Source organism: Rousettus aegyptiacus, unplaced genomic scaffold, assembly GCF_014176215.1.
Source record: "Rousettus aegyptiacus isolate mRouAeg1 unplaced genomic scaffold, mRouAeg1.p scaffold_m13_p_14, whole genome shotgun sequence".
In the NCBI taxonomy this organism is placed as follows: domain Eukaryota; kingdom Metazoa; phylum Chordata; class Mammalia; order Chiroptera; family Pteropodidae; genus Rousettus; species Rousettus aegyptiacus.
The window spans coordinates 12,497,180-12,521,216 of record NW_023416289.1 but is presented as its reverse complement, the minus strand read 5'-3'; the positions used below and the strand labels follow the sequence as shown (position 1 = coordinate 12,521,216).

Genomic DNA, 24,037 nt, shown 5'->3' with positions numbered 1-24,037 from the left:
CTCTGCAGACTGTAATCAGCTTCTAACTTCTGGACCAGCTGCATTGCCAGATCAGTTGATGGCCATAAGTCAGCCAGGCCAACCACAAAATGAAGGCCAGCCACCTGTGACAACACTTCTTTCTCAGCAAATGCCGGAGAATTCTCCACTGGCATCCTCTATAAACACCAACCAGAACATTGAAAAGATTGATTTGCTTGTTTCATTGCAAAACCAAGGGAACAACTTGACTGGATCCTTTTAACTGGATATGTAAGTATTACATCTTGGCTTCTTTCTTTTCGAAAAGCATCAATAACTTTTATTATTATTAGCAGATTTGGGTTAAGTAATAATACTGTTTAGACTCTGACCTTTTAAAATACAGCTTTCTCACAGGATGGTACTTTTTATATAGCTGTGGTTATACTGTTAATACTGGGCATTCCTTTGGCTCTAAACTTCTTTGCTTTGGAACAACAGGAAATCTGATGTATGTACTATATATTGGATATAATTATGTCTCATTTCTCCGTTCCTCAAGAAATATAAATATCAAGTATAAATATGATAAAGTACCATTCGTAATACTGTAATATACTTTGGGATCATTCAGGGTAATAGGCACTTTATAAATGCTTTCTCTCCCTAATGAGTTATATTAAATGTCTTCTTTTTTTAGAAATTCTGTGAAGAAAATCCAGATTCCAGGATATCCTGAGATCTTGTGATTCCATGAGGATTACTAAACTGTTACTCTAAAAACAAAACTAAATAGGAAAAACTGTGATTGAGTAAATGGATAGCTTTTACTCTGACTGCAAAAGAGCACACCCATGCTGCCTGTTGCAATGATTGCCACCATTGTTAACATCTTCATATTTTATATTCCTAATATCAGTGATGACTGAGAATCTATCTGAGTTTCCAGCTGACAGAATTAATTGTTGCTCTTTTCCTAGGCGCTATTTCTTTAAAAGTACAGTTTAATTTTAAAAGCTGGACTGCTCGGTTATTATTGCTATTAGAGGATAATCCATATCGTCATGTTTACTTTTGTTCATCATTATTTTCTTTTTTGCATTGTTTTAGTCAAGTAACAGCTTTTGAAAAAGGAAAATTCAAATAATACCTAAGGCTGTGATTTTTCAATATAAAAAGCACAGCTATCGGCCAAAGTGAATCTTTTTCCAGTTTTTAGGGAGAAAAACTGAAGGGGTGACATTCTGACAAGGAAGCTATATTAAGAGCTCTACACACATAAGAGGCCTCTTTATCACAAAGGCAAACAATACACAAACTGGAAACAGCTGGAATGCTGTTGATTTTATTTTTCAGAGAGTTGTTAATTCTCTGAGTTTCTGTTAAGGGGTTTAGCCATAATCGTGCGTAGAAAAATAATTATCTTGCTCTATAAGAAATGAAGGGGATAATATATGGTAAATTATGTTCTGATATCCTTTAGTAGTTTAAACTGACAGTAATTTCAGTCTCTTTTCTTCTTAACCCAGTCTTGGGCCAGTGTTCCCTTTTTATATTCATCTATATTATTCTTTCCCTCTTTTTTCACTTTATTTTAGACAATTGGTAATATACTCCTAGCTTTGGGACCCTGTAGCAACTTAAAGGAAAAGGCCACTTTGATCTGGGGTAACCCAACAACTCCTGCAGCACAGGTTGGGGGGTATCCTTTCAGGAATGAGAGGAGCTAATTCCTGAGAAACAAAAAGCAATGCATTTTCCCCCCTCATGAACGGTGCTGTTCTGAAGTCTTCAAAATTTTCCCTCTAATAGGAAACTGTAAATTTTAATTTTTAAAAAAAAGACAAAGTAAAATTTCTTGAAACATCACTTCTCCCTGAGCTGCAGTGAGTGTAATTCACTTGTCACCTCAGTGCTTTACAGTTCACAGTGATCACTTATCTGATGGTTCCCACAAGCCTTAGGCTTTACAAGGTCATGTCATTGACTTAAAATGAAGAATTAACTTGTGTTACATCTATAGAGAGCAAAATAACACACTCCAGAACTTGCAGTTGTAGCATTAGTTATACAGTTTTGGGTGTTCTCACCACCCATGGGATGCCTGCTTCTCACTACGACTTGTCTGGACACATGCTTATGTCCTATTTTCCTTTTGGCATGTAGAAAGCTGTTAATACAGTTTAAAGCCAAATTATGTGTGGCTTCTATATGTAGATAAGATATTTTGGTATTCTTGTCTGTTTCATTTATTTTTTAAATGTACAAAAAATAGCCTGTTAATTGTTTGTTGAAGGCTACTTTTCTGTTTGTTTTTTATTTTTATTTTTTTTATCCTATACATTTAGTTAAACTTAGTGGAATTGTGGTGTCGGTTTTGTTTATATAGCCAGATTTTTCCCTCTTTTTGTGATGATCTTCCTTGGTTCTTTGAATGTGCCCTTCTTCTAACTTGTTTTTTTCTCTGTGTTCTCGTATATTCTTACCTCCACACCCATCCTTTCTTTCTTTCTCTCTCTAATTGAGAGGCATTGAATTACGTTTTCAGTAGTACAGGCTTCTTGCCGATATGAAGGGAACTTTTCAGAAAGAGACCTACTATGGGTCATTTAATTTTGAATACAGTTTTCAATCGTTCAAGTTTTGGATGGTTTATATCTAATGTGTGTTTCATTTTTTTGGAAAGCTATATTTTGTATTTAGGAAATGGTATACTATTTTGCTATTTGTACTGAGTGAGTACATTGGCATAAATATAGAAATTTATATATATACATATATATAAACTATTCTTTTTTTGCCACACATTTTTGTGGTAAATTTGTGAGTTTGTCTGATGTTCTACCACAACGTGGCGTCTGATAACATTGAGGGGGGGTTTGTTATGTCTTTATTGAGTATTTAAGTATCTTTTGAAACAAATGACCTGTTCATCTGTGGCCATTCCATCAGGCAGTTCCTTAATGTTGTTAGTGGGCTAAAGGCAGTTTACTGTGTGTTTGCTGGATCTTCACTCAGCGAAATGTTAGAGTAAGGAAACCCATCTAGGCAGTTGTGTCAGATGGTCTTTCATAAGAATGAGCCATTCAGTCTTTGCTCACTATATATTTAATATTTTATTATTGTTGTTATTGTTATTATTAATTGGCTTTCTGTATTCTATGCCTTTTATTTATAAAGACACTAAAAACCCATGTTTGTAATTTTAATAACATTTTCCCCATCTTGTAATATCCAGAGCTACTTTATAAATTCTCTGAACTGAAAGCATTTACTTCAATGTATCTCTTCTCTCCCCGCCCCTATTGTGAAAAATTACCCAATATAGTTCAGGTTATGAGAAAGACCAGTCACACAATCTAATGCTTCAGTTTTAAAATGTAAAACTCTAACTGCTGAGGGGTGATGAATGTCAGAAAGCTTACCCGGCAGGTATAAAAATAAGTAGACATAAAATACTATAAGTTTATTTCTGAGTTTTCTGAATATTTTTCTGAGTGATCATACAGGAGACTCAGGAAGACTTGTTCACCATATTCTAATTAGAGTGAACACTGCTTTGTGGCTGAAGTGGTGACGGACTTCTGTTGTTCATCAAGAGGTTTAGCATTGCAAAATGCTGATTCCAATGACAAGTCACCAGGGACCAATTTTTCTGTTATATAATATCTAAGTTTAGAACAGAACATACACCTGAACTGTAATGGTTGATTGGATGGAGACAGAAAACCCAATTTTTATTTTCATAAATTTTGTGGTTATTTATACAAGGGCTTTGCTATGCTACCATATTCTTATTCATAATGATGTGTATGTGTTTGTTTGTTTTTTTTTTAACATTGTTAAATAAAGGTCAATGTCAAGTACAGCATTCTGAATATACAATTTGGTTACAAAAAGTATTTGTCTTCTTATTGAAGAGTTAGCTCAGTGGTCAGTGGTTGATACTTGTGCTACTAAATGCAGTTTCCAGATTACTGTTACAAATTTTAGCTACATATAAGAGAGACTCCCTGAGCCAGCAAAGGCCTCAGAATCAATTTATTAAATTTATTAATGGCAGAAGGACCTAAATAAATTGTAAGCCACATTTTATTTCTTTATATTGTTACATTCAATTGTTCTTGCTTTTAGCAACACACATTAATGCTTGGAGCTTATCTCTGTGTTTGTGTGAGTGTGTGTTTTATTCCTTATTGTCATTCCATTATATATCCATACCAACATGGGAGAAAAGAATTAAAAGTCATATTTTGCTTCTGAGTTATATCATGTTACCTTCTTAATTAGGGTATCATGTTGTTATTTAGCCAATACAAGTCTCCATAGAACATAGATTGTTATTGAAGCAGTGTTAATGAGAGAACTTCCTTCTTTCCTCGCTTCCTCTTTTTTTGTAGTATTGTATATGCTATAGTTGAGAATTTCGTTATAGCGCGTTTCTTGCCCATCAGAACCTCAGTTAATCTGCCTAGGAAAAACAGTGTCCGCGGAAATGAGTCCCTCTAGAACTAAGATGATAATTTCTTTTGATTATTTAAGCCATTATAGATTTTTGTTTTGGAAAAGTGAAATCTATTTAGATGCATCAATAATTAAAGAACAGAATTAAATGCTTTAATAATCAAAGTCTCAAATTCAGTATGATTTATAAGTATTCATTAAGACTAAGTTGAGAACTTTTTACCTTTCTGATGAAGTTTTCTGTTCAAATATCTGTTTCCTAGTTGATTTTTAAAAATTAATGAAAATATATACATAAGACCTGATAGCTTTACTCTGCTTCATGACCACAGGCTTCATCCCTAACCAAAACAGCCATGTTGCATTCACATGTCTTTGGTTATGTGGAGGGACTTAGTGAAAGAAAGAGACTATATAGTTCAGCAGCTTTATTAGAAAAATAACTCAAAAGAGTATATACCCTAGTTAGTGGTTTAGTAGGCTCTCATAACATGTATAAAAAGAGGTTTTCTCCTCTGCTTATTTGTATCACTTAGAGCTAAATTGTGGAGATAATGTTCATAATGCAGTAACTTATCAAAATAATACCTACAATATCATTTGTAGATTGTCCCAGGGCTCTCATTATTTCTTTAATACCCATTTATTTTCATACCATTCTAACCTCATTTATTAATAAAATTGTATTTTTTACTCTGCTTTCTCTTTCAGGAAAATTTTTAAATTCATATTTTATATCTAGATTAAATGCTTCATGGAAAGTGCCTTTTTATCACAATAGTGCCCCTTTTTGTAATTTCATTTTTCACTATTGCCAAAAATACATGAACAAATGATTCTAATAGGTCCCAACTTTCAACTTTTCCATTTAGTTCTTCCTTTCTCCTTTTCTTTCTTTCTTTCTTTCTTTCTTTTCTCCCTGCCCCCTCCCCTCCCTGAAGATCTAATTGGCATTATTAAGCAGTTCATGAATCAGGCAGCATCCCATCTAGCAAATAGAAGGGTACAAGGGATTGTACAAAATGGAAGATTTTTATAGCTCCATTTGTTGATCACCGTAGGAAACAATAAGTTTCTAACTCCCTTTGGCATAAGATTAACAGAAAAGGTGCATTACCAGAATTGTTCTTTGAAGGGAGAATAAGTAAAAGAGTACAGAATTATACTGTTTAGGTTTCGAATAAATTAATGAAATTTGTCTTCATCTCAACCAACTAATAGTAGGTCTTACCTAAATGCTAATGAAAATTTTACTGTCTGTGAGACTCCATGCACATAAATGTGTGTAGTTTAAAGAAGTATTTAAAGCATCTTCTATTATCTTAATTAGATGGATGAAAATAAATCACAAACGCATAATTTAAGTAAAGTCTGACAATGTCAGTTTTTCTAATCGACAGGGCCAACTAAGTAATTATAGTGCACTTCTTGCCCATCATAACCTCAGTGATCTACTTATATCTACCTATGAAAAATAGCATCAAAAGAAATGAAGTTCTATCTGAATCCCTCCAGAACTAAGATAATTCCTTTCAACCAGATCCAGTTGAGTTGAGCATCCCTCTGGTTTTCATTACTTTTGCCTCTTCCAGCTTCTTAGCACCGCGGCGGTACCTGAAGAAAGGGCCATCAGCAACAAGCCAGGACAGTAGTAGTTTCCTCCTGTGTGAGTATTTCCATGCTTGTTTGTCGCACTGAAGACTGCAGACCTTTTTGCAATATTCGTAATGCCCTATTGATGATAGTCTGCACTTTAATCATTCCAAAGAAGTCGAGAATGCTGTATAGCGATGATTCCTTATTGAATACATCTTAACTAAGAATATTTATGCCCCTTTTTACTTTGGATAGCAACTTGGTGTGAGTGTTATGTGAATATTTTCTAAAATGACTACAGTAAGACTTAAGACTTTGAAATGTTATTGACTGTAAGGGGAAATGATTATACTTCAGAAAATCATTTTAGAAAAATTAGAATGTTAAGCTTGCTAATCTGTGTTTGACAGTTAATTAAAACCAGCCCTCTTCCTATATATTTTGTGTCATGTACATAGGAACATTATAATATGTGGTTTTCTACATATACAGGATGTATAAACTAATGTTTCTCAAAATATGGTCCTCAGCCCACCAGCTAACCCCAGCATTACCTGGGAACCAGTTAGAAATGCAAATTCTTGGGCCCTATCCCAGATACAATGAATCAGCAACTCTGGAGTGAGGCCCAGCGCTATTTGAACAAGCCCTCCAGGTAATTCTGATGCACACTGAAAGTTTGAGAGCCACTGGTGTAAACTCTTTACAGTAAAATCTGGAAGGGTGTTCTTTACCCCACTCATACAGAGTTATACACTGTTCTTTGTATAAATTCAGCTTAACCTGGTTATCCATAATCCTTTATTGGCAATAATAATTTATTCTCAGTACTACCTATAGAAGAAATACAGTATATTTTATGTATATACACAGTCTAGTTATTGATCATTCAGTTAACTTAGTTTGGGATTTTCCTACCACTTACTAAAAAGTTTACAATAAGTGACCGATTTAAAGATACAGGTGCAATGTTCTATAGTTCTTTTGATTGTTATGACATTTAAGTAGCTAATATCATTGATAGGTGCTAAATTCTCCTGTTTATCTATAAAATGGGTACATTATTGGCAGTGATAATACAAGCTTTCTTTTTTTCATTGCCTCTTACTTTACCAGCAGACCACAATTTTGGTCTGGCTAGACCTCCTCTCAGAACAAAATTGTCATTCCTGTATTTATACTTGTATCTGAGATATTAAACAAAATGGCTGACTAGGTCAACAAAAAACACCTTATTTAATTTTTTTATATATAAAACTTTTAAAGTCTCTTGCTTTGTATGAGAACTGATGCAGTAGAGATAGAGCTATCCTTTGAACTTATGCTTCAGATAACAGTTATTTACTACAATATTAAACAAGACAATGAATTATATAATTTGGGCATTTCTCCCTTATCAAAGTATGCATCATAGTAAATATAAACTAACCACAAGTAGATTTATTCATTCATTTTAATCTCTCTGTGTAATTCATTACCTCCATAATTGTTCTAATCTTCCTCCCACTGTTTAGAAATGGTTAATTAACTCATTAAAGAAAAATCCACTCATTTCAAAATAAAAAATTGTATACTCTATAAAAATCACCACTGCTTAATACTAGCAGTGGAAACGTAAGTGGCTTACTCTACAAACTTTGGTGCTGGCAAATGTTTAGACAAACTGTTGGGAGATGCTTTAGCTACATTCCTCCTTTCTTGTTCTCTTTCCTCTCTTCCTCACTTGATTGCTTGATATATTCCTGTACCCAAAGCATTCTACCACAATTCTATTTGACTTAAGCTTGTAATAGCTCCTTTAAAAGCCCCATGTTTAAGTCTCATATCGCCCCTGCTCTTTTTTTTTTTCCAGAAGGAATTTGCCTGGTTTGAATAGTTCGTAGGGATCACTTATCATTTTAGCTAATGAACCTCAGGATAACACATGCACACACACGTACACACACACACATCTCAGATGTTTGAGAGTGGGTTTGGAATCAGACTGGTACGTACAGTAAAGAGCTGTCCCACACTGAAGTATTTATGACTTTAGTGGCTAAAAACTGATTCCAGTGACACTGAGGTAATTTCTTTTCATCAAATGAATGTATCTGCTCACTTTGTTCCCTTCTGTTGATAAGCTCCAAGTAGTTCTACTTTTTTTTGACAACTTTTACTTAGTCTTTCTAATAAATATATTACAAGTATTTCGTTAACCTGTTTTCAAGTGGTTTAGCTACCATTCTGCCATTTAAATTTTTAAGATTTTATTTTATTTGCTCGAGCACACTGATCAACCACTGAACTGCCTTCTTCCATTGTCCTGCAACGACACAAGGGTTGCATTTTTTGTGCACATGGCTTTCATAGTCGGGGTTGCAGAGCACTGACAACCAGATATTTTCGGTTTGTTCTCTGGGGGAATTTAATTTGCATCTATGTTTTTAGCTATCTGTGATAACTTGTTAAATATTAAAAAGATATTTTGCTTCTATTGGAACATTTGTATACTCGCAAGTATATTTCTGTAAACAGCTGCAGTCAAAAATAAAATATGAAAGTTTTCATTTTGCAGTGGGTAACTGTCTCTTTTCCTCAAACTTTGTGAGTAAATTTGTATCCGTAAATGTCAGTTTTGAGCAGCCTGAGTACGTGGCTGAAATTATAAAATCATTAGGAAAAGGTATGAGATATAGAAATATTTTCAAGTAGTTACTTTGTCCCTACTGTTTTGCCAGGCAGTGTAGAAAGCGACTTAGTGTGACAGAATTTTCGTTTGCTTAGTATAAATGTTTCATGCTTAGTAAAATGTTACAGACCCATGGCAGCAAATCATGTACCATGGAGGTGCTTTTGATGAAAACCAAGTCTCCCCAAGCTCTCAGCCCCAGAGGCAATCTCTTTTATTTGGGGGGCAGTTATTTCTAAAAATATAAATTAGTATTTACCAGAATGTAATACATATCACTAGTGGAACTTAAAATGATTTCAGATGACACATAGGTAAACATTATTTTTAACTATAATAGATGTGTTTTAATGTGCATTAGAAAAATATATAATATGCATACCTGCTAGACTTTGGAGGAATGTGAGTCAAATTAAAAAGATTAAATTCTAATACAGATAACAAACACATGGATATCATGAATATGATATATAAATAACAAGTTTTAGAAACACCATTTTAGATAGAATGTTTATACCTTCTTATCAAACATAGACGTGAAAGAGACCGAATTTTTCACATCTCCAAATATGTATGTGTAAATGAGTTGTCACTTTAGGAAGGGACACACACATTTGTTTATTTTTCGACAATGCTGCCATTGTTCAAAATATTTTTAAAAGTCGTCTTTTGACATTTATTAACTTCAACAGCACTGGAAAGGAGTAATAACCAACTGGAACTTATTAAGTATAAATATCAAAAATATTTTGTTCCAAAAAAACAGCCCATATGGGCAAAAGACTGATCCAAAGGCCAGGCTACAAGTGGCTGCCAGAAAAACCTGATGCGATCCTGGGTCATAGACTTTAAGTTACAGCGTCCAGAACATGGGAAGTCGTCATGCTGCACTCCAAGCCGGTAAAGAGTCCCGCTCTGTCATCTCGTAAGAAGCAAATTCTCAGCAGCCAGAAAATCAGGCCTGTTAGAACTGGAACATCATTTATCCCTGCTCAGGACACAACAGGGACTCTAGAAGTATAAAGCAGGTAAAGTTTCTCAACAGCAACACTTAATGGTCTCGCTCTCGGGAAGACGTATTGATTGCTACACTTGTGTTCTGTGTCATGGTGCCATGGTCCCTGCTTCTAAACGGAGGCGATATAATATGGTATATAAAAGTATAGCCCTTGAGTTTGCCTGCCTAGTGTTATGGCTCCTACACTTACTATTTAACCTCTCCATTCCTTAATGTATCTATAAAGTAGAAACAAAAATAGAACTCTCTTCTTAGAGTTGTTGCAAAAATTAATCTGTGTGAGGTTCCTACTAAGTGTTACCTTGAATTGGTATTTCTAGTCCTGATACTGCTCTGCTCTTCTTTCATGCACTGGATCCCATACCCTTTTGTTTTCTCAAAGACATATTCTTTAATTTTCCCCTCTCTCCAACATCAGAACCTTTTCTAAGAGTCATTCCCATTGGCATATAAATATCCCTTATCTCTTAAAAAAATCAAATAAATAACTTTCTTTGATTGCACCCCCCACACAAACACACATACACTATTTCTACTTCCTCTCCTATTCTTGAACCCATTCCAATTAAGCTTTCATCACACCGCTCTACTGAAATAGTTCTTGTCAAAACCACCAATGGCCTCCCCATGGCCACATCCAAAGGTCAGTTCTCAGGCCTGCCTTCTTTGGCTTAGCCACAGTATTTGACACACTTGATCACTCCCTCCTTGAAATGTTTTCTTCACTTGGCTTTCAGGATACCGCATAGCTCTTTTGCTTCACTGGCCACTCCTTTTAATTCTTATCTTGACCTCCTAACACTGGAGAGCCCTAGATGTCAGTCATTAGATCTCTATCATAACTCAATTCCTAGGTGATATTATCCAGTATCATTGCTTATCCATATGTTGAAGATTCCCAAATGTCCATCCCTAGCAATAATTTCTCTTAATTCCAGGTTTCTATTATCCAACTGCATATTTGATAGCTTTGCTTGGCTATCTTAGTCGACAAACATAACACGTCTGAAGTCAAATTTTGATTCCCCGCCCCACCCCCCGATTCCTGCTCTTAATACTGTTTCCAAACTCTTCCTTAAATTAACAAGTAGAATCTCCATTTTCTAATTGCTTACACCAAAATACTTTTAAGGTCTTTTTTTAAATCCGACCTAGATCCAATCTATCATCAAATCCGGTTACTCTGACCTTTGAACTATATCCAGAATCTTACCACTTTGCAGCACATACCATTGCTGTCACCTCCATTTGTTGCCTAGATAGTCATAGCGGCTTCCCAACAATTCTCTGCTTCTATCATTGCCCCTTATACTTGATTCCTTACATACCAGCCAGAATCAAACATCAGTCAGATTGGTACACCTCTGCTCCAAACCCACCAGCAACTTCCTATCTTTACAGTGTTACCATGCCGATAAGTTCCCGTGTGATCTGATTCCAGCCATGTGTCTGACCTATCCCTCTCTTCCTTTCTCTGCTTTAGTAACTTCCTTTCTCTTCCTCAAACTCTAAGCATGCCCCTGCCTCAGTGGTGCGCTCACATCACTCTTGCCCAGAACGCTCTTCAGATATCTACATGTCTCACTCTCTCACTTTATCTGGTCTTTGCTCCGATGTAGCCTTAATGCGTCCCATCACTGACCTTTCTACTCTGCTGCTTCTTTCTAGCATCTATCACTGCTTGACATATTTGTTCATCTATTGTTCACTAGAATGCAAACTCCATGAGTGCAGGTACTTTGTTTTGTCCATTGCTGTATTCTCAGTGCCTAGAAGAGTGCCTGGCCCACTGACAGGATAAATCTGAATAAATCAGGCAAATCAGAATAAATACTGCCCCTTGGCTTTTGTTTACTGCATTCTATTTTTCTTGATTTCTATACCACTCTTTCCTGGACCTCTTTAAATGTCCTTTAAATTCCGAGAGGATCTTAATCAGTCGTTCCATTGCCATTCATTATGAAGCAGCCCTTTGGGGCAAAGGCTCAAGCCAGGTCGCCTTACAGGCTTCTGGCTATAATTTATTATAATCTGAATCCTCTCCCTCTGTGTTCCTCAGTAGAATCTGCTTTTGCCTGAATGCCTCTATCACTAGCTTCACTGAAACCAATCAGTGTGAGTTTGTTTTGTAGAAATGAATTTTATTTTGTTTGGAACTTTTAGAAATTTACACAGAATTGCAGTAAGGATGAAGGCAAAAGAAAATATTTTCAAATTGAAGCACCAAGCCATCTACCATTGTGGTATTGTAGTGGGAAAAATACCCAGTGTTTGTCAGCATCTGGCATGTAAGTGAGGGTCTCCTGTCTGAGGCCACCATTTCCTTGGCAGGTACAAAGCTACTCCCAGTTTCAGGTAACCTTGCTTTGCATCATTTCTCGTGTTTTCTTCCCAAGCACCACAAGAGGGCAGTCTTTCATCATATTCTATTTGAATTACACCAACAGTGGGTAGAGCTGCACTTCAACAATTTAAATGAAAGAATATCATGACAAAATTGTTCACCAAAGTGAATGAAACTCTAGGTTTACAATTTTATCCCAAAAATTATAGGGCCAAAACACATCAATTTAGCAATAGTATAGAAAAAAACTTTTCAGATGGTCGTATAGATAGATATAAATAAAGCACTGGTTATAGAAAGCTATTTTCAAGTATTGGGGGTTTTTAAGTATTTCCTTCCTTGAATTCATTCACTGCAGCAGATGCCGTATACGGATGTGTTGTTTTATTTCTGCAGACATTAAAATAGAAGATTGAGGTAAAGAAGAGACTTCAATTAGCTTTTTATTTCAAGGTATTTGTGTATATTGTGCACAGAAAATAAGGTTGAAGGAAGAGTAACACGTATTAGGCATATTAGTCACTGAGTAGCAATTTAAATTAACATATATCACAAGCATAGATTACTCACTACTAAACAAGTCCCTTAGATCAGACAGGTAGAGTCATTTCTTTCTCTGGGCAATTCCCTTCTGCCATAAACCACAAAGAAGTAATTAAAAGAAAAACAGATCATTGAAGAGTTGGATGCTTTCGAGCCAGATTTAGCCCTAAAAATTTATCCCTAAAAAGAGGGATTAAAGTGTGCAAAGGGCCTTAGAGAATATTGTCTGGCATCTTTCTACACTTTTCCCCGCTTTACATCTTAAGTGGTCTCTTGAGCCTAATCAGATTTTGCCATAATAGCAATTTTAAGAATAAACTATGTTTAATAAAACTATACAAAAATGTATGAATAAAGTCTATTCTCTTTCCTATTCATTCCTTGCAAAAAAGAAAAGAAAAAATCTCAAAAACTAAGCAAGCCTGCAAAAGAAACCCAAATTTGGCTACATTTTAGAAGGAAATCAAGTCTTGTGAATCACTCCCTGGCTTTGATCTGGTTGTCGGTTGGGATGGACTTGCCCAAGTGATGGCCCACAGAAAGGCCAAATTTCTTGCTTTTTTGCTCTTCCTGCACGTCCTTTTTCATCAGGAATCCTGCCTGGAAGTTTAGGTCAAAGAAACTACTTGGAGCAAAATATAGTGGAGTCTCATCCCAAATTTTCTCCAGGCGTTTCTTCCATTCTTGCAGGATCTGAATTCGGGTATCGATGGGAGTGTGCCCAATGCCGTATACCAGTTGAGGTTCTAAGACTTGGAAGCCACAGAAATGCAGAGTTCCACTCTGGGGACACACAATGTAAGGAGGTGAGTCACAGGACAAACCCTATACAGCTTGTACTATATATAGACAGCAAAGGTTAATCTGGGCTTCCTAGTATGACACCGATGTGGAGGCCTCAGGCCTCCTGGAGAATCAGTTCAGAGCTGTATTCTCTCCCCTTCTGCTCTCTACCTAGCTGTTACCTATTTTAGCCTATTGAGATGTGTCATTTATATTAATAAAACCTTGAAGCTGTGCCAGCCTGGGATCCTCTGCCAAAAATACCAGTTCTATTACATAAGGGAGAGTTGTGGTTTCTTGACAGTTGACTCTTGCCAAGAAACGCAGCTGTGCATTTCTCTGCCTCTCTGTGTAACTAGATGAGTTTTAATAAATGAGCCTTGCCATTTAGTCTCCAATATTAATATTAATTCTCCAATAGTATAGGTGGCCACCTCATTTGCTCTTCTCTCCCACCCTCTTCCTTAGGAGAGATTATCTTGAAAGTCGAGTGACCACCAAAAAGCATATTTCCAACTTTAGTTTTATTAGCTGAACTAAATTATTTCTTAAATTTAGGGTGGAGAGGCTCTATTATCTGTGACACTGTAGCAGCAACTTGGAGAATGGCAGGAAGATTGGTCAGTTGTCTGAAGAGAATCAGACCACATGGCCATACAAATCTAGGCGATCTGCACCGGTCATTGGTTGGGGGAGCGGGGTGCGTGGACATGGGTGCACACAGGTTATTCTGTAAGCACAGGGGCCTGGGAAGACCGGTAAGTCTTAAATGGAAGCTCCCGACAGTTCTGAATCATTACTGTGCTGTGTTCGGTTTCTATCTTGAGGATTTGGACCCTGTAGAAAGCTCATCTAATAAATCCCCCTGAAGGTTCATTGAAAATGAGGTACCTGAATTGGCCAGAGAAGGATATTCATGTCCCCATGGACACCCTGCAGAGAGTACATGGAGCTGCTGCCACCAGTGGTGATGGAAAGTACTGCCTTCTTATTCTGTCAAAAGAAAAGTCATTACCCTCTACATCTCCTTAGTGGCAGGGAGTTAATGAAACAGCCCCAGTGAAAAGAACTCACAAGTCCACCCATCTGCTGTGCATGTTCTGAGCCTCGCAGGACGACTCTGCAGGAGTCCCAGCCTGGAGAATTGTACAACAGACTGGGGAGCAGGGGCACCCTCGGTGTGGCACTCCTGGGTGTGGCAAATCAGGTGAAGGTTGTCATGGAAATGCAAAATTGGTGTTGACTGCTGGTGCCTATGGGGAGTAATTTGTTCGCTGTTTAATTCTGTCTCCCCACAGTGCTAGGCATGTATTTAGGCATGTAATCTAGAAGGTCTCAGCATGTTTTCATGTAATATGAGGGTCTCTGAAAAACGAAAGCAGACTATTTTACGATGGAAATTTTCTAACATAAAGGAAATAGTACAGTTGACCTCTGAACAATGCAGAGGTTCGGGGTGACCCCAGTTAATAATCCACATATGACTTGTGACTTTCCAAAAAGTTACTTACTAATAGGCTACCTGTTGACCAGAAGCCTCACCAATAACATAAATGTTTGATTAACACGTTTTGTATGCTATATGTGTTATATACTGTATTCTGACAATAAAGGAAGCTAACGACCATAGCATTAAGAAAATAATAAGGAAGAAAAAGTACATTTACAGTACTTGTCGAAAAGATCTGTGTGTAAATGGACCCACGTGGTTCAAACCCATGTTGTTTAAGGGTCAACTCTGTGATGATGCATCCGCTACCCAGCTTCAGCTCTCGGTATTTGCCACTCTGGTTTTAGTTCATCGCCTTGCCCCCTTTTTTCCTGGAGTATTTTAAAGCAAAATTCTAAACATCGTATCGAAATATCTATTAAAACTTTATTATGCATCTCTCCCAAAGGGACCTGGAGCCTGATCTTAGTATCTACATATGCTCAAAACTCTGTCTCAGGACAGAATCTACCCAGAACCCAGAAAAAGCAGAATCATTCACCTACCCGGAAAGGTCCCTTGTCATACATGGCAGCGTATGTGTAAGCAAACTCCCCGATGAGCACTCGCTCAAACCAGCCTTTCAGGATAGCAGGGACTCCAAACCAATGCAGTGGGAACTGTGGGACAGATGACAGAGTGACAGGATCAGGAACACACCCAGCACAACACAAGAAGGCTCAGGCCCCTCAGCTGCTGCCCGTGACCTCGCCGAGGGGCGCATCTTTCTTCTGGCCTTGTCATTCCTTTTGAAGGAGTTAGTACATTTAAAGAAAAGTATCACCCTTGGTCAGTTAACTTGACAGTCAACAGGAGTTTCACCTAAAAGAAATATCAAGTGGGTCTGAAGAAGGCCACATACAAATAAGATTTGTTCCTATGAAATCATGTTTAGCAATGAGGTCTAAACAGCAAGGACCACAGGCAAAGTGGTCCTTAGACGTGTGATGCCTAAATCAATACTTTCTCAAGAGCTTGCTTTAGTAGGCGTGGTATCAAAAATACAAAATATGTACCTTGTGCTCAGGGACATAAAATCCTATCATTTAGAATAAACAGAACCACTCAAGTTTATAAACATATAATCAGTGTAAGGTTTATCAGGGAGTTCCCATGAATCCTTGAGCCTTTTGTCCTGATAAAGCAGAGCCAGAACTATATCAGTATGTCTTCTCCTTGACTCATGATTTAAAGGCAATGACAACAGAGACAGACCCAGAAGAGAAAAACAAGGACACAGAAGGACTCTTTAGGACTGGGCAGCTCTCTCTTTGAAGGGTTGCTGACCTGTAGGACAGGGACTAAGGGAATAGGGTTTTAGAACAGAAAGGACAAAGGAGTAAAAGTGGAAGTTGTGTTCTTACCCTAAATCTGTCACTAACTTGGTACCTGACCTTTGCCACACAAGCCCCAGACCTTCTCTAAGTTACATTTGCCTTGTCTGTGAAAAGAGGGGGCTTGAGTGATCTCGAGCAGCTCCTCCGTTCTCACACTGATGACTCTCCAGCGGCAAGCGGCCGGATCTGCAGCTTTCAGGAAAAGTAGATATGTTGTTTAGGTGAGCAGGTTTGCTTCCCTGTGCATGTTCTGCAGGCAGAGTTGAAAATAGAACTGGGTGGCTCATAGGGTATTATGAGCTCCCTCAAGTTTTTTTTGGAGAAGTAAACTGAGCAGAAGGCTAGCCCGCATGGCACCTTGGTATGAATTAAAGCACTCCTTCCTCAGGATACTTTATTTCCATGTTGAGAGACTATCTTACATAGTTCACTGATTTTTCTAGAATAAGATTTTTCCTGTCGTTTGTCGGGAAACTGTTACAACAAATACACAGATCCCCAGTGTGTACATTGCCCTTCGATGTGTTGCTATTTTGCAGTGTACAACCTGCGCGGTTGTACTGACAATAAAGAAAACTTAGGCATCGAATAGAAGCTAAATTCAAGACCACCAGGTTCCTTTCCAATTCCAAAATATGGTGATTCTGAGATGCAGAATTGAAAGCTGCTACTGCTGCTGTCTTGGCTGCACCAGGATGAGATGCAGCAGAAAACGTGAACCAAAAAGGCATTCTTGTGGCAACTGACATGTGGCTGTGGTTCATAGCAAGAAGCATAGGGTTAAAAGAAGACTTCGAAGGCTGGATTCTTTGCAGATGATTGAATAACTGCAAAAACCACAGCCACTATTACCCTTTTGGGGACATTTCCAGTGTCATATACATTGCATGTTTGAGATCGAAAAGCTAGTTGGAATTAGTAGAAGCAAAGTCATTGAGTGCAGTCGGACATTTTCAAAAAAGATGACTGACAGGAAGTATACACATTTCCAGTACTGACTGCTAAATGGTGAGGCAGCTTCCAGAAGAAAAGCCACAGTTTGCTACTGGAACACAGTAAGCAGGACAATGCATGTCAGCTGGGACACCCCCACAGCGGAGAAGCTGAGCCCAGGCAACACCCCACAAACAGGTTAGGATGTTTACAGAGAGGGGCAGAACTGCAGACTCTGAGAGATTCCATTTAGAATCACTAATTGAAAAAAAAAAAAAAAAAGATTAAATACCCTGAGGAAGAAAAGCTTCAGACTCACAATGTCATCTTTGCAGTCACGTTCCTATTTTCTAAGGGTCACACAGCCAGACTCACAGTATCTGTAAATCTGTGTAATGCTGCACCTTTGAAGTAATCACCCTTCTTTACAGAGAATGCCGTCAACGGGGTAAGTGACTTATCTAAGGTCACATAGCTAATTAGGTGACAGGTCTGGGACAATAAGAATTCAAGTGTCCCGACCCCTTCTGATGTCCTACCACACCTGAAAAATCACAAGGTCTGCAGCTTCCAGCTTCTTTTGTTCAGCCACAATATCTGGGCTCAGACAGCCATTTTTATAAGCTAGGACAGTCTCGGGAGCATACTGAAAGTTCTCAGGGTCCTTCAGTGTACCTGCAGAGAGGAAAAAGAGAGGCTGAGGCCATGGGGCCAAGCCGAAGCCAGAGAACCCACAGGTGAGAAGTCCCACAAAGACCTAATTAAAATGGGGAGCTGCTCCTACCTGTGATGTCCTTTCTGGAGATTATGGGATTGAAGTTCATGGCATACAGGTCCGACACAGTGACCACCCATCCTTTCTTCTTCAAAGTCTCTACAGCAGCATCCTTCATGGCATAGTTGAAGGACGTCTTCTCTGCATGTGCCAGTACGATCAGTGCTTTTTTGGCTGTTTAGACACACACAAGGCACATGGAGAAAATCAGTCACCAACCAGCAAAGCTTCAACTGCGTGGGAGCTGAGCCGAGATTTGTAAGGGAAGAGGTGACTTTGTTAGACATCAGATTATGCCACTCAGCCACTGCAGTCAGATATAGGTTTTCTCCTTAAAAGTCCAGCAAGTAAGAGAGGCATTTGAATTCAGTGGGAAAACAGAGACTAATTTAATCAACGGTGTTGGCATTCTTCTTCATGTTCCATCTGCATGAAAATAAAATCATTCTCTTAGAAAAGGAGTATAAGGTGTTAGAAGTTGATGTAGTGGCTGCCCTGGTCAGGGAGAGCACAGACGGGCTTCTGGGGCGCTGGCGACGTTCTATATCTTGATTTGGGTGGTGATCGCACAGTATGTTCAGTTTGTGAAAATTCGCTTAGAACTCGTGCACTTTTCAGTGTCTATTGTATTCAATAAGTTTTTCTTTATTTTCTGATAAATCACAATTTAATAGTTTTAGAATTAAACACAAATACACACTCCCTCACTCATTACACAAAACAGAAATCACCTACTTTTTTTTTCCATTTTCTTTCTTTCTTTTTCTTTTTTTGATTAATTAATTAATTATTTTTTTATGGTGACATCGGTTAACGAAATCCGGTAAGTTTCAGCAGTACGTTTTAACAGTAAGGCTTAAATATTTTTTCATTGTGTGTTCACCTCTCATAGTTACGATTTCTTCATCACCACATGTTTGACCACATTTACCATCTACCTTCCCCCAATAAGTTTTTGTTTTTAACCATCCTACTGACACATTGCGTGTAGCAATAATTTATTAGCAGATTACAGATCTAAATTTTTAAAAATAAAACTATTAAAGTAGTATGGGAGGAAAGGGAGAATGTGTATAACCTCAGGACAGAGAATATTTTTAAAGACAGATTAGAGATTCAGAAACCATGAAGGAAACATTTGACAGATAAAGCCATATAAAAATTAAAAACTTGTGTTTACGAAAAGGCATCATTAAACAAAGTCAAAAGAAGAAGATATCCACAATTTTTATCACAAAGAGTTAAAAGCCCAAAGAATGCCTACAAATAATTAGAAGAGAGACAAGGCAATGGGAAAACAAGTCAAGGATATGAACACTCTCCGCAGAGGAGAAAATGCAAATGACAAACCAATGAGAAAGTGTACGGCCTGGCCTGTCAGGGAAAGCGAATTAAAATGAGATATTATATACCCATCAGATTGGCAGAACAATTCAAAACAAGCAACACTGAGGGCTATCAGGGTTGCAGAAAACTGGCGCATTGCCAGTGGGAATATAAATAGCCTCAGTGTTTGGGGAAAGTAATCAGGCCGAATACCTTAAAAATTTAAAGGCACAGAAATCTTTGATCTAGCTGTCCAATCTGGGAGAATCTGTTCTACAAACTGAAAGCATCCAGACCTAAGGACATATGAGCAAGGATGTCTGCGGCACCATTCTTTTTGTTGGCAAAAATTAAATATTACCCAATTGTCTATTGATGGGAAACACCTGAATAGATTATGGCACACACATACTACAGATTATTATGAGTCAACTACACACAGTGACCTAAAAAGATATTTATGACATAGTGTTAACTGATAAAATGAAGTGAATATGAATACATTTTTATAAAAAACAAAGAAAGAGAGTACACATATGTGGGTAGATTTGCAGTATATTGGTATGGGGGAAACACATGGAATGATCATATGAAACTATTAATAGTTTTCTTAGGTAAGTAAGAGATGGCAAGGGAGTAGAGGCAGGGGGGAAAGATGAAATTTTTCTTGGACTTCCTCTGTCTTAAAAATGTTTTAGAATAAGCATGCCTTCCTTTTGCAATAACAGCATTTAGTGGCTGCTTACTATGTGCTACACACCGCTCCAAGCACTCTGCATTTCGATTGTCATGGCAACCCTATGAGGTAGACACGACGAGCATCCCCGTTTTATGGATGAGAAAACTGAGGCACAGCAAAGTTACTACACCCAAGTTTATGGAGCAAGTGATGAAGCTGGAATAATTTCCAAATATATAGACATAGATAAATCCATGCAACAATGTGGGGGGATGAGGGGAGTATCAGAGACAGGACGTTTACCACCACCATTTCTCCTAATAATTGGCGCCACTATTTCATGCCTTGCTAACTCTTAACAGGGGCGACTGTGGGTGGAGCTGGAAGAGAAAGCACCTGAAACTTTTTTGTCTTGTTTGAGGAAAATTAACTAGAAAGGCAGGCACATTTAAGCCTTCAAGTCTCTCCCTTTTTTTTTTTTTTTTTTTTTTTTTGTTAACCACACCTGGCATAGGCAGCTTCTATTAGGTTAAATTCAGCCAGGTTTCAGTTTCACGACCCAGCATGCCGGAAAAGAGGATTTCCAAGCTTGCTCCTGGAGTTTCTGGCTCTATCTGCTTTGGAAGGCCTGGGAAAAGGGAAAGAAATTCCTGAGGCTGTGTCAAATTCCCACCCCCTTGTTTATCAGATCAACTCATGGACTCAACGCTCCTGGGAGAAATGTGAGTACATTAAGCTCTGACATGCATTTTCTTTGTGATCTGCTTTTACATTAATCATATCAAAGTTTGCTGAAGTCTGCTTTGTCGATTTGTATTCTCTTGGCTTACTTGTTATTTCTATGTACATATATATATTATTTACTTATCGATATTAACCAGCATTTCCTAAGTAGTAAAACAAATGTGCTTCCCAGAAAATAAGAACGTCAGGATATCTATCTATGACTTGTTTTCAAGGAGCTCACTCTCTACTAGCCATAAGCACGCCTATTACCTTCAAAAAACAAAAAAATAAAGATGAGATGCAAGCAAAAAGACTATATTTTTAAGAAATAGAACCAACAAAGTTTAATATCTGGAATATATAGATTCCTAAAGCAACCTAGTATAAAAATAGTCAAACAACCCAGAAGAAAAATAGGCAATTAACGGAACATTCATTTGCAATTACCCAACAGTCATGTTTATTTGCCAGAGGTAAAGGGTAAATCGGGAGATTTAATACCCAACCCAATAATCCCGAGTCACTAGTTCTGGGTCATTTTTCATGGACAAACCTGTGTTTTTTAGACGTGGAGGGTTCAGTCTCCCTTTCTGGCACTTAATTTGCTACGCAATGTGTTAAACTGTCTCAGAATTTGCCCGAAGAGAGGCAATTAAACACGCAAATAACCAACGACATTAGCCTGTAGGAGGAGACACACAAGACAGTTCACAGGGGAAAACTGTTTTCGTTAGGGCTGGCTGATTAGGAAAGACCTCCAGAAGGAGCTGCCATTTGTCTTGAAAGACAAATGAGAATATTATCAGTACCTGTAGTTCAAAATTCATTTCTGCTTATCATGTACATTAATTGCCTCCCCAATAAAAATGATCTTATCTAACAGAGCTAAGTACATCTTTTTTAATGCTTCTCTCTCTCTCTCTGCACTGTTTCTTTTTCAGATCTCAGTCCCTGCAAAATCTACTCCCAGTTCCTTCCACTTCTCTGTGTCCTGAGGGCCCTCCTTCCTCCCCCACCATCCTACATCTTCTATTTCCAACCCAAACACATGCCAGCCAACTTTTCTTTCTCCCTTGGAAACGCTCGTATTCACACTAACCTATCCCTGCCACCGTGGTGTTCACTGAGCACCTACTATGCGCCACGCACTGCTCTGAGCGTTCGAGAGACGTCAGTACACAAAACAGACACAAATCTTTCTCTTTGTGGAAAGTACATTCTAGTAGCCAAAGCATCCTGACTGTCCCCTGGGAGCTGACCTCTGTGCCCTGTTGCTCTGACATTCCTACAATTCTCTGCCTTCAACCTCAGGCCAGTCAGAAACCAGGAGTTTTCACTAACCTTTCAGATTAAACTGTACTCTTGTCAACCTTCTGTTTCATTGATGACCAACATAGAACTTAATGACAAAAGAAAGATAGAGCTGGCAGAGAAAGGAAGGGACTGTGGTATGTCGACGCTTTAATGTAAAGCATGTCTAGATATCTTTAGCAGTAAAAGATATTACCCGCAAGACCGTTTGGGCAGAAGGAATAAGCAATCAAGGAAAACCTGTTGGAAATATAAGGGCAGGCCCTCAAATCAGTTTCCTATACCCTGCTTCTGCCCTCCAGGCTCACTGGATTCTTCAAGGAATGTGTGGGAGAGTCAGACATCTTTTGGTTGCAAACAAATGCTTTGGATGCTTCACTTAACATAAGATTTGGTTAGCTGGGTACAGCTAATGTTACTTATAGACGTTCCAAATCTTCTCGATTTCCCTCATTAACTCCCCCTACCCCAATTTTGGTCAAAGTGACACATAAATACTGAACGTTGTGTAGGATTGGAAAAAGTTCTTGCCCTCGCATCGCAGGAGGGGGTGCTGGTGCCTTCCGGAGAGCTGAAGAGTGAATGGCAGGAAACATGCATGCAGGAAGCCTTGTGAGCTGCCCTGCAGCCTCCCCCAGGCCCCTGGAAACGCCAGGAGCGGAGTCCCAGTCCCCAGCTCGGCCCTTTCCTCAGAGAGTCTAACTGTAGTCTTTCAACTGCAACAGTCACCTCTTTCTCCTATTTACTTTTAGCAAGACGAGAGCCAGTGTATTTGGGGAAGGAAAACTAGGTGTAGAGAGAAGGAAATTTCAAAAAGGTAAGTCCTGCCCTAGTTGAGACACAGCTCTCTAAATTTTGGCGCCGTCCAACCTCATCAGAGCGAGGCACTCTGGAAAACAGCTCCCAGCCCCTGCAAGTGCTGCAGCTGGTCCAGGATGTGTTAAGAGTCGGGCCATGTACCTGATAAAGTTGTGGTTATCACTAAGGGGAGCCTTTGCCACTAGAAATGGGCAATACCTTATCAAGTTTGTTCAGTCCAAAGGACACCATTGAAAATGTCTCCTGAGCCAGGCAGCCTGGAGCTGGTTCAGTCTCTGTCCAAGAACTAAAGGGAGCAGCCTCACCTTCAGAAGCTAGGAATCCGTATCTTTAAGTGAAATCACATATATTTATTTTAAATATTATCAACTTATTCAAAATGATTTAAATGCTAGGAAGTCTAAGGTGTGACAGCAGGCCAACTCTGACCTCTGACAGCTGGTTTCCGACCTGTTGTGGAGGGAATATTTTGCTTCCAAGATCAATCTCTCTTAAATGCCCATCCGAATTTGTGGCGCCTGGGGTAGAAACAGGAGCGCCTCTCCTGGCGTCTGGTCAGGGCTCGTTTGGTGACCCTAATGCTTTCACTTTTCCCATTTCGAGTCAAGGAACAAAACCTAGGGCTGAGCCCCTACAGACGCAGGCAGAGAGGAATGAGGACTGGGGGCCGCGGGCTCACCAGGGGGACACTCACCCGTCATGGCTCGAGCGGGGGCGTGCTGATTGGCTGCGCTGCTGGTTGCTGGCGTGAACCTCGTGAACCTCGTGAACCTCGCTGAGACAAGATGTTGAGAGACTTGCAAGTGCTGCAGGCACAGCTCCCCCTACTTTATACCTAGCCCGGCCCACTTTAGCGGTGTGGCCAGCAAAGGCGGAGCCGGCCATCTGGGCCTGGGGCCCAGAGCAGAGCTCACTGTGGCTACAGTTCTAAGAAAGAAGGGCTGTCTGGGGCGTGGAGCAGGACGAAGGGTGCCCTGAGGTTGGGAGGCACTAAGAGGAGGCCTCGTGGGTTTGGGTAGGGGTGGAAAACCGTCAGAAAAGTTACTAATGATAACTAAGCAATTAATTTCAGAAGGAAGCGAGGTGGGAAATCTTTAGGGTAAGATATCTCTTCATTATATAATGCATTGTTTTTAAAAATCAACATGCAGGAAAAAGTCATGATAGACAAAATATAAAAATGTTAAATAAAGACAGGATGGATAACAGTGCCAAGCCAAGCTATAGTGAATCTAAAAAAGGAGAAAGCAGTTAATACTGGT

The 24,037-nt window shown here is 38.8% G+C and overlaps 2 protein-coding genes across 11 annotated transcripts in view; one reads left to right on the top strand and one right to left on the bottom strand.

The window, feature by feature from the left end:
• Nucleotides 1-8,585, top strand: part of NFAT5 (nuclear factor of activated T cells 5) — a 106,298-nt gene extending 97,713 nt beyond the window's left edge. For 8 of the 10 annotated variants that reach the window (XM_016146878.2, XM_036231428.1, XM_016146877.2 and 5 more), the window contains 2 exons: nucleotides 9-252; nucleotides 662-8,585. In XM_016146878.2, the coding sequence (XP_016002364.2) occupies nucleotides 9-244 (236 nt within the window). In that variant the 3' untranslated portion in view covers nucleotides 245-252; nucleotides 662-8,585. The remainder of the gene's footprint in view (nucleotides 1-8; nucleotides 253-661) is intronic. The other 2 variants (XM_016146879.2, XM_016146876.2) reach the window with 1 other exon arrangement.
• A 3,887-nt stretch (nucleotides 8,586-12,472) lies between these two features.
• NQO1 (NAD(P)H quinone dehydrogenase 1) lies at nucleotides 12,473-23,601 on the bottom strand. Its single transcript, XM_016146888.2, has 6 exons — nucleotides 23,470-23,601; nucleotides 17,924-18,088; nucleotides 17,684-17,814; nucleotides 15,376-15,489; nucleotides 14,272-14,373; nucleotides 12,473-13,380 (listed from the first exon to the last, which is right to left on the bottom strand). Exons 1-6 carry the CDS (start codon nucleotides 23,474-23,476, stop codon nucleotides 13,075-13,077), a joined length of 825 nt encoding a protein of 274 aa, XP_016002374.2. The 5' UTR covers nucleotides 23,477-23,601; the 3' UTR covers nucleotides 12,473-13,074.
• Nucleotides 23,602-24,037: the final 436 nt, after the last annotated feature.

Bases quoted from the DNA above. Each gene is read 5' to 3' on its own strand.
- NQO1 (XM_016146888.2), bottom strand. The intron at 15,490-17,683 runs GTGTGGTAGGAC...TCTGTCCCACAG, and splicing joins CAGACCTTGTGATTTTTCAG to TTCCCACTGCATTGGTTTGG. The intron at 13,381-14,271 runs GTACCTCATTTT...GTGTGTCCCCAG, and splicing joins TCCTTCTCTGGCCAATTCAG to AGTGGAACTCTGCATTTCTG.